The sequence below is a fragment of the Xyrauchen texanus genome, chromosome 2 (genome assembly GCF_025860055.1).
Source record: "Xyrauchen texanus isolate HMW12.3.18 chromosome 2, RBS_HiC_50CHRs, whole genome shotgun sequence".
Classification (NCBI taxonomy): Eukaryota; Metazoa; Chordata; class Actinopteri; order Cypriniformes; family Catostomidae; genus Xyrauchen; species Xyrauchen texanus.
Genome location: NC_068277.1, coordinates 36,869,060 through 36,879,331, shown reverse-complemented (window position 1 = coordinate 36,879,331; position 10,272 = coordinate 36,869,060). Strand labels below are relative to the sequence as shown.

Genomic DNA, 10,272 nt, shown 5'->3' with positions numbered 1-10,272 from the left:
CCTTACCAGAGACGCTGTCATGTCTTCTGAAGTCTTTCAATTCATAAGCAGACGAGCACAAATGTAAAACCTTGAAGTCAAAGCCTTCTTTTCTCTTTAAAAGAGATGTAGTTTGTAATGTCTGTTAGTAATAAGTTGTTAGGTTCAAAATTATTTCCTTTATTTATGCCATTTACACTATGTAATTTCATAATTACACTGTATATTTGAATATCTCCGACGAAAATGCATGAGTGTCATTTATATGGCGATGTTGTTGAATAATTCCAGCTGTTTTTAATGCGCAAGCTCGCAGTTGTGTCATAAGTGTCCCAACGTTCAGGATCAACACCCTTGCCAGTGGCTGAAATTTGTGTTCATGATTTACCATTTCATGACATAGGGAGCTAGGGAGCTGATTGAGACACTCAGTGTTTGTTTGTTATTGACTGTGAAGAAAGGAGCGGCACACAACCTACAAAGAATTCATTTCATATTCAATTTTTAATTTACAATGCACAAAAAACCCCAGTATACATCATGTAAAAACCAAGTTGCCCAGCAACCCTCATACTTAAGCTAAATATGCCACTCAAATATTCATGAAATATTGACCGTAGTCTTGTGTGTGTGTTTTTTTAAGAAGTTCTACTCAATAACTTTATTTGAGCACAGCCTGACACCACGAGTTAACTGGTACATACCGTCCTGGATCGCATTAATGTAAATGGATTTGGCATGAGGTCCATAATAGAGGGGCTTGAGCTCTGAGACCCCCTACCCAGACTATCTGACTATAGAGAGAAAAAGAAAGATTATATGGAATAATAATTTGATTAGGTGTCACAAAATATAAAAGGTGGAGTTTGGGAGTTGGAGGGATACCAGAAAAATCATCACCAGTGTGAGGGAAGCAGCTGCTTAAATATCCTTGGGATATGATTGGCAGGCCTACACGAACAAGCTCCTCCCGAACTTAAGTTTGGAACTTCTTTACAAAACATAACTACATAATTATGCAGTCGCTGATTTGATGTTCCTTTAATTTACAGAACATACCTTTTAGTAGTTTAAATAGTGCTAATCATGCATTACCTGTCATGCTTTTTACGTTTAAAACTTAAAATGTAGAAAATGAAAATATGAAATAGAATTAAAGATGCTTCACACATTAACAAGATCCCTTGTCTTTTCATACCCCTTTCCCCCACCTCTTTTTAAGTTTCTCTTAAACAGGAATATAGATCTTAAAGGCTGTCTGGTGAGGCATAGCCTGAGGTACAAACGTCTATCTACAGTGACTTGAAGGACAAACAGCCCCATGAGAACCAATGAGGGCAAAGGTCATTGGACTACAATACCAACCTGCTCCAATAACCTTAAGTAACATCTGCTACTGCAGATGTAAACTTCACACATACTACCCTTTACTGAGACTGGTAAGAGAAACAAAATAGCCACAATTTGATGCTGTGAGATAGAGTGAAGATTAGCAAGGAAAGGGACTTATTTAAAGCTTTATGCCAAGTTTGTACTTTGCAATACAAATAATTTAAAATCAACTTTAGGAAAAAATCTAAAGTCAGTTGACAGATGAGTGATGCCATTTAAATGTTTAAACACTGATTTAGGGATGTTCTCATTTTAATCTTATCTGCACCTTCATCAGTATTTACAGTCACAAGAGCTACTGTGATGAAATACGTGTTAATTTAGCTACCAACGCCCTAACATACTACTACGACGACTAGAGCTAATAATCTACTCCATTTCTCCTCCTCCACTCTTGTCAGAATTGGAGGATTTTAGGGATTTAAGGGCTACTGTTAATGCAGACACTGTCTGGAGTCTGATGCAACACGTTTCTGTAGTCTGTTGCCATGGATACAACAGTATATTTGCTATTCTTTAAAGAAATGGTCAACAAGTAAAGAGTAACTCAGGCAAAGTTGCAAAAAAGCAAGAATACAAAATAGTAACTTAGTTTCTTGACTTCTGTTGGAAGAAGTTCTTCCAGGGCTTTTTAGTTACCCCTAATTCCAAGTCCCAATAAATGATTGTACTGTACAGTTCTGTCTGTTATATCCTATTGTGGGTCTTTTGGATAAGAGTAAGTTTTGTAACTTTCATTCTTGAACCTACTGATCACTGATGGAGCATACATATTGTTATACATACTGTTCCATCTTCAATCTTCGAGACCAGCTTTGATAAAATATAAAAATTCTCTAATGAGAATGGTTCACAATCCTCTAAACTGGAAAGAAATGTCAAGTTTTAAGACACTGAAACATGCTTTAAAATTGAAAGCTGGATATAAATCTTATTTCCAGCACATCAAATCAGAGCGTGGGCATGACATTCTGTGGTTGCAATGGCGATGATGTCATCAGTCTCAGCATGAGACATTACATGTGAGATCAAAACCGAATTTGAGTGTATAAACAGAAGACACGCAAGTTAAATGCTGAGGACAATACAAATTCCAGAAATGGTGAAAAAGTGACAAAGTAAATGTTTGATTAAGTAAAATGCTTTGCTTAGAGAACCTCTGTATAGCACACTGCATACCAAGAGTAGGCTCTCACTGGCTGCTGCCGTTACTGCCACTGTTGTTGTTGTGGCAGAGGTCTCCGGGGCCTCCACCTGAAGCAGGGGGCTGCACGTTATCTGCAAGGTTATGAGCATGCTCTAGAAAAAGGTCTTTAAGCACACTCAGTTCTTTGCTTAGCAATTTGATTTTGGCCTCCAGTCTCTCATTTTCCTCCTTCAGCTCGTTGACACGCTGCTGGGTGTCCTGTGCCTTCTGCTTGCTGCGCATGCGACTCTTCTTTACTGCAAGATTGTTGCGTTCTCTCCGTTGGCGGTACTCGTCGCTGTCTTTCTCCATACCAGTCTTTTTCATCTTGTTGGGTGGTGTGGCCTTACCCCCACCTCCTGGACTTGCTGGGACTAACGGAGGAACCTGCCAGAAAAAAAAAAATAACAAAAAAAAAGTCATACATGTTAATGAGCAACAGCATACCAAGTGACACTTGTGTGTCAAGTATGACACACAAAATTATATTTTGTTACCAAGAACGGTTTGAAAAAAAGATAACTTCAACAAACTATGCTTTTCTTTTGGGAACAAATTTAATTAACAATATACATTAATGATTTAAATACAAAAAAAAAAACATTTGCACTGACATTTGAAACGAATACTGATGGCATTATGATAATGAACCGATATAAACTCAAGAGTCTACATAAACACTCACATTTTCATAATTTCACATGTAAAGAGATTTAACGTACATCCACACATACTGATAAGCTTTCGATTTTCTCACACCGCTTAGCATTTCCTTTCCACCATAAAAAAATATCCTTGTCCGCTGGTATGCATTACTCTAAAAAGTACCAAAATACCAATAGAGTAGAATTAAATAAGAATCAAAATATTACAAGTAAAGCCATAATTTGCTTATCTTGAAAGCACACAAAGACAACATTATGTCTCGGATCTAGGGCTGGGCGATAGGACGATAACCAGAAGCTGGGTAGTCTCCAAATATATTAAATAGTAGCCCAGGGTGTGAAATTAGTACCCGCCAAATGCGGGAGCCTATATAGGGGGTCATCTACCTGCCAATGTGGTGGCCTAACTGGAAGACATCTTGGAATGACATAACTAGAAATGCTGTTAGACACAAAGACACGCGCTTGAAGCACACTTCATTATATTTTGAAGAACTGTCAAAAGAAAAGCTGTCGATGTGAATCTCTTATGAGCCTGTTTGTTCAGAGGGAGCGTGTCAAGTGAAACACATGCATGTAAAGATGCACTCTTTTCTGTTTCAGTCATTTGAAAACTGTTTGCAAGAATAGTGTTGTGTATGAGAATGCTGCAAATGACCTCAGACCATCTCAGGTGCTCGAAGTTTTGTTACTTTATAGAAGCTTTATTCTACAGTCGCACTTAACAAGCATTTTGAACGCAACTCTGCAGGTTCACTTTAGAGCATTTACATTTGTATACAATGTAATCAAGTTCACCTTGAACTTTATTTATATTCAATTATTATTATTATTATTATTATTATTATTATTATTATATTATCATCATCATAATCATTATGTTTACATTTATAATAGTCTTTAAATCTTAATTTGTATTAGTATTTTTCCACCCATTATAGATGGATCCTTGCGTTACACAAAATGGAAGGCAAGTTATATACGATTTTTTGACCACTTTGTTATTTTTAAATTGCTTATTAGTTTAGTTTGAAGAGCAATATGGATTTTAAAATGCCTTTGGTTGGAGTTTTAAGCGTTTAAAATATAAAATTATTTATAGAAAGCAAAATAAGAAGAATTAGGGTTGGGCAACATGTAAATTATTTTATCGATAATCGCCTTAAAAAAAGACTGTGATATCATATTACATAGTCAACACCAAAATCCAAAGTAACAGTCAGTATCTGGTGTGGCCACCAGCTGCATTAAGTACTGCAGTGCATCTACTCCTCATGAACTTCACCAGATTCACCAGTTCTTGCTGTGAGATGTTACCCCACTCTTCCACCAAGGTACTTGCAAATTCCCTGACATTTCTAGGGGAGAATGGCCCTAGCCCTAACACTCCGATCAAACAGATCCCAGACATGCTCAATGGAATTGAGATCCAGGCTCTTCACTGGCCATGGCAGAACACGGACATTCCTGTCTTGCAGGATGTCTTCTCTGTAACACACAGCATTGAGATTGCCTGCAAGACGATGATTGCCGAAGATTGCCCAGACCATGACAGACCCTCCACCTCCAAATCGATCCCGCTCCAGAGTACAGGCCTCAGTGTAATGCTCATTCCTTCAACGATAAATGTCAGTCCGACCATCACCCCTAGTGAGACCAAACTGCAACTAGTCAGTGAAGAGCACTTTTTGCCAGTCCTGTCTGGTCCAGCGAAGGTGGGTTTGTACCCATAGGTGACGTTGTTGTCTGTGATGTCTGGTAAGGACCTGCCTTACAACAGGCCTACAAGCCCTCAGTCCAGCCTCTCTCAGCCCATTGCAGACAGTCGGAGCACTGATGGAGGGATTGTGCATTCCTGGTGTAACTCTGGCAGTTGTTGTGGCCATCCTGTACCTGTCCCACAGGTGTGATATTCAGATATACAGATCCTGTGTAGGTGTCGTTACATGTTGATTGTCCTCACAGTGGCACACCACTATCCTTCCGGTCTCGCTGCAGTGCTGTCTTAGGCATCTCACAGTACGGACATTGCGATTTATTGCCCTCGCCACATCTGCAGTCCTCATGCCTCCATGCAGCATGGCTAAGGCACGTTCACGCAGGCATGTCTATTGGTGTTTTTAAGAGTCAGTAGAAAGGTCTCTTTAGTGTCCTGAGTTTTTAAAACTGTGACCTTAATTGCCTACCGTCTGTAAGCTGTTAGTGTCTTAACGACCGTTCCACATGTGCATGTTCATTAATAGTTTATGGTTCATTGATCAAGCTTGGAAAACATTGTTTAAACACTTTACAATAAAGATCTATAAAGTTATTTGGATTTTTACAAAATTATCTTTAAAATACAGAGCCCTGAAAAAGGGATGTTTCTTTTTTGCTGAGTTTATTACTGAACCTGCAGAGTGGAAATAAAGCAAACTAAACTCAAAGCACCTCCTGAGATGATCGGAGATAATTTGCAGCATTCTCATAGATGTCTTTATTCTTGCAAACAGTTTTCAGATGAATGTTTCTTCAAGCGTGTCTTTGTGAATAACAGCATTTCTTGTCATGCGTCACTCTGAGATGTCGCCCACCTGTAGATATGTAAGATTACCCATGCATGAAATACCTGCTTGCAAACTGGATTCAGCTGGGTCACATTTTGCGGGAGGTGGGCGATAATTCAAACCCTGGCCACTGTAATTATATTTGGCAACTTCCTGGATCCATTGTATTGCCATTTCCCAATATTGTCAATCATTATCTGTTTGCAATCAGCACTGGGATCTTTGTAAGATATCGTTGGTATCAGATTACATTAGGGCTGCAACGATTCGTCGACGTTGTCGACAAAAATCGATAATAGAAATAGTCGACAATGAATTTCATTGTCGAAGTTGTCGCCAGACATGTTTTTTTCCGACCGAGGCACCTCTCTTCATTACAATCTCTGCCGAGAGTCGCACATGCGCATTAGCTTCTCTGCTGAGTGATAACATACAGAAATGGCGGGGTCCAACGCAGCAGCTGCGCGTACCAAAACATCTAAAGTTTGGGAGCATTTTAGCCTGGATACGGCGAATAAAAAGATTACCTGCATGGTTTGCAAAGCAGTCCTTGCGTATCACGGCAGCACCTCGGTGATGCACGAACATTTAAAGAGAAAGCACGCCGGACATTTGAATGAAACGGAGTTTGACTCGCCTCGGTAAGATTTAAATAACATGGAAGCTAATACGTTTTGTTTTGGATATACATTGTACATTTTATAAGCGTATTTTCGGTAAAAAAAAGAAAAAAAAAAGGATTTAACGTTATGCCCGACTGTGCCTGACAAAAGTATTTTAAATTAAATGCATGCAGTCTGAAGAGGAGAGCCACCATGGACCCCTTTCTGCAAAAGAATCAGACGTGCACCCCACAACAGGCCAATGCCCTCACTGAGTCAGTATTGCAGATGCTGATCTATGATATGAGGCCGCTCTCCATGGTCGATGGTGCTGGGTTTCAACAAATGATAGCCCAGTTTATTTACTTTTAGTATGAATCGGCCTATCAGCAGCAAAGTTCAATAAAATATGCATTTTTCATTGAAGTACCCCTTCTTTCTTGTGTTTACTATCATTTTCCACAGAATTAAAGCAATCTCATGCTAAATTTAAAAATAAATTAATAATTTTTCGATTAGTCGACTAATCGTTTCAATAGTCGGTGACTAGTCGACTATTAAAATAGTCGTTAGTTGCAGCCCTAGATTACATCATCCTATCACCCAGCCCAAGTAAGAATATTCATAGATTCCTTAACCGGGGGGTTGACAATAACTGGATATCGCAACATTTTGTTTAAAAAAATATTGTGAACATATTTTTTGCATATCGCCCAATTCACTCATCCAACACCTCAACAACAAACATTCACAGCGCCCCTCAGCTGACACCACTGTAACTCGGAGATTCAGCATTGCCCACGGCGGGTAAATCCGCAAAGGATTATACATTTGTGATTTTCAAGTAGTATTTTAATGGCCAACTATCCGGTGCAGAATGAGTACTCGATTAGTCGATTGCTCTTGCACATACCTAATTTTAACATGTACTGTGGTTTGTACACTGCAAAGTGAGAGTGCAATGCTTTGGTCTTGGAGACACCAATATTCATAAAAACATAAGCAAATACTTCAGGTTGTTCATGTGTGTACCTGCTGTAATCCTGTGGCTCCTGCGGGGTTCAGTGCACTATAATGAGACTGATTCTGTATAACACTGACACCTTTCTGATTTGTGTTGGATATCTTCTGTAGCAGCTGCTTGCTCATTTGGATCCACTTCCACTATCTGCCACTCAGTCACCCTCTCCGACCTATTCTGTGGGGCTTCACAGAGCTAGAATTGGTGTTAGATCCTTTTGAAAAGGCAGAATGCCACAAAATGCAACTTTGTGCCTAAAGCCAGAAAGAATAAAGAAAAAGTAGTTAGACAAAGTACTCTACACACATCAGCATTTTGCTTCCGTAAATCAGATGGCACATTTGGATGCCACAATCCCCATCTGAACAGATGCTCACCGCAGAGCATTACAGAAAAATGCTGCAACACCAAAACGTCAGCTCAACAACTTGTGCTCATCCTTAAGCATCATGTTGCTGTAGTCCGACCGAGCTGCCATGTCAATGTATGCATATGTGGCAAAATTTCTCTATTATGAGTGTGAGCTCAAGTGTTGCCGCCGGTTGCATCATCGCTCGATCTCCCATCCGCTCCTTTGTGCCACGGGAAAAGGGAAGCTCCGTATTCATGCACAACTTAGCCGAGCAAAGTTAACATTTTAAACTAGAATCTCAGTAGTGAAGTTACGAGCCAAATCAACGTGTATTAAGGACTATTTGACAGCCGGATGGTGTTTTGTATCATGGCAGGCTGGTTACATCATACACGGAACTATGTGGGAATGAAGGGGAATACCGCTGGTTTACACTGTGAGAACATGCCTACAATCAAGATGGCAGCAGGCTATCGAAATAAAATAGTATTGTAATCTAACACGATGGCCGATGTAAAAGCCACTTTAAATGTGTAACTTTAAATCCGTCTTCGTGCAGTGAGATCAACTGCAGGTTAGCAGGCTGGCTAATTAGCTGTCACATTCCTGTCCATGACGACAGGCGTCTAACAATACTAAATGAGAGCTCATACAGACCGCTTTCGACAAATGTGACTCGAAAGACGGATACCGGTCCACGGAAGATTGTGATCATGTTTATTCGTGAAAATTAAGCTACCGCTGGCCTCAGATCAGGTAGTTACAGCTTGTTTGCAGTCGGGTGAGGAGCAAGGATCCTCTCAGTAAGCGAGCCATCGGTTGACTGGCAAAAATGAAAATCCACTGTCTATATAGTTATTTTATAATATCTCTCAGACGACTTACCTGGCAATTTTTCGAGACTTATGAGTCATCCGCTTGAGTTAATAAAGAATAATGTCCTCTTTGTTAATAGAATTTAAGGATTGATGTATTATTGTTTGGTAAAGCGGCGCCTGGCAGTATTGCGAAATCTTGTGACCATGTATGGCAACCTGCTCTTATTCACTGACAGTGATGACGCGTTTCCGACTTGTTTATCAGAGTATATCTATATAAATGTTTTTATATGATACTTTTTTATGGGTGTCAATTCAAAACATTATGCTTTATTATATTACCCTGGAATTAGTTTAAAAAATGAATTACCACAGTTGCTGAGAGAGTCTTAATCCACAACTCTCTCTCTATATATTTTTTACTCTTCTGGAAAGTCATCCAAACGTAATAGTGGATTTTTTTTGAGTGGAATCTTTTGCTCTTGGAGAAAATGGGTAAGGGTAACTGAAAAAAATATTTGCCGTGATCTCTCATTCAGCGCTGTCGAAGTTTATCCTGCAAAGGTTTACTTCCGCGTTCCAAAACACGGAACGTGTAAAATGTCTATCAAATCAGGGCGGCGAGAGATGAGCAGTACCCTCTTAGATTGACATGTCTTTAAACCAATCAGGTCGCAGTTGTTAGTTTGGGGGCGTTTTCAAGCAACAAGATAGGAGATCACTCAAGAATACCAGAGAATAATAAATAAGGTAACAAGGCAATTCCCAGTTGATGTTATGGAAATTTTAAGTTTTTAAAAGTAATACGTGTTTATATATTAAAAAACAAATACATAGCCTAAATGAAAGCAAAAGTTTATGAAGATCATTTAAAGGAGCTGTAAACGTTTTTATTTTTATTCATGGAAAGATATGCAAAAAAGTTCAGTGAATAGGGAAGATATTATTGAAATAAATGTCCTGATATATCTCACCGGTATCTGAGACAGCACTAGACTCAAAATGTGTCCGCGAGACGCGGTCTCTGACTCTTTACTCTGTCAATCATTTGCGTATGTTAATTGTATTGTAGCTGCAGTTTTGCAGAATTATTGAGCCGTAATGGCATTTTATACCATATTGCTTATAACAATTGTCAGTATTTTGCTTCTGTTGTTTTTGACAAAGTTTGGCGTGGCTAATCAAACCACACATATTGTGAAAATTCCAGAATGGCTAACATCGCCTACAGCACCTTAATGGGAGGGGTATCTAAATAAAATAAATTGTTGTTCAGTTAGTAATCGTGATAATACTCTACAACAGTGATTTAAAAACTGATATCATGGAGATTTTGATCAATCCCAGTGAGTTTTGAATCTGTTTTAAAAGGGTCGTTCAGTCACCGTTTCTGCATTATGCCAGTAGGTACGGAAGACTGAACCATACTCAAATCGCTTTCACACATTCAGTAAAAACAGTGACAATAAACGCAAGAACCAATGTGTGCCGTTTCTACACCTCTGCTTTTTCGGCATGGCCGCGAGGTCGAGCAGAGTGACTTTGAGGTGGTCTTCGTGGCTGCACCGCAGGGCAAACTGCACAAAGCATGTGTCAGGTGCGCTCTCAGCTGTGCTTATGTAAACAACGCGGGGAAAACGATAATTAACACTGATATTTCGGACGGTCCCTCACATAACACTATCGAATGACTTCAGAATAATTGCTATAT

At 39.3% G+C, this 10,272-nt stretch overlaps 1 protein-coding gene across 2 annotated transcripts; it reads right to left on the bottom strand.

Moving 5' to 3' along the window:
• Positions 1 to 475: 475 nt before the first annotated feature.
• Positions 476 to 8,771, bottom strand: LOC127618580 (CCAAT/enhancer-binding protein gamma-like). Of its 2 annotated transcripts, none has more exons than XM_052091134.1 (3): positions 8,629 to 8,771; positions 7,403 to 7,645; positions 476 to 2,944 (listed from the first exon to the last, which is right to left on the bottom strand). In XM_052091134.1, exons 2-3 carry the CDS (start codon positions 7,517 to 7,519, stop codon positions 2,564 to 2,566), a joined length of 498 nt encoding a protein of 165 aa, XP_051947094.1. In that variant the 5' UTR covers positions 7,520 to 7,645; positions 8,629 to 8,771; the 3' UTR covers positions 476 to 2,563. The 2 variants fall into 2 exon arrangements, with proteins under 2 accessions (XP_051947094.1, XP_051947101.1); XM_052091141.1 differs by lacking the exon at positions 8,629 to 8,771 and adding an exon at positions 7,769 to 8,578.
• Between the last annotated feature and the right edge of the window lie 1,501 nt (positions 8,772 to 10,272).

Bases quoted from the DNA above. Each gene is read 5' to 3' on its own strand.
- LOC127618580 (XM_052091134.1), bottom strand. From the start codon at position 7,519: ATGAGCAAGCAGCTGCTACAGAAGATATCCAACACAAATCAGAAAGGT. The intron at 2,945-7,402 runs GTACACACATGA...TTTTTCTGGCAG, and splicing joins GAGCCACAGGATTACAGCAG to GTTCCTCCGTTAGTCCCAGC.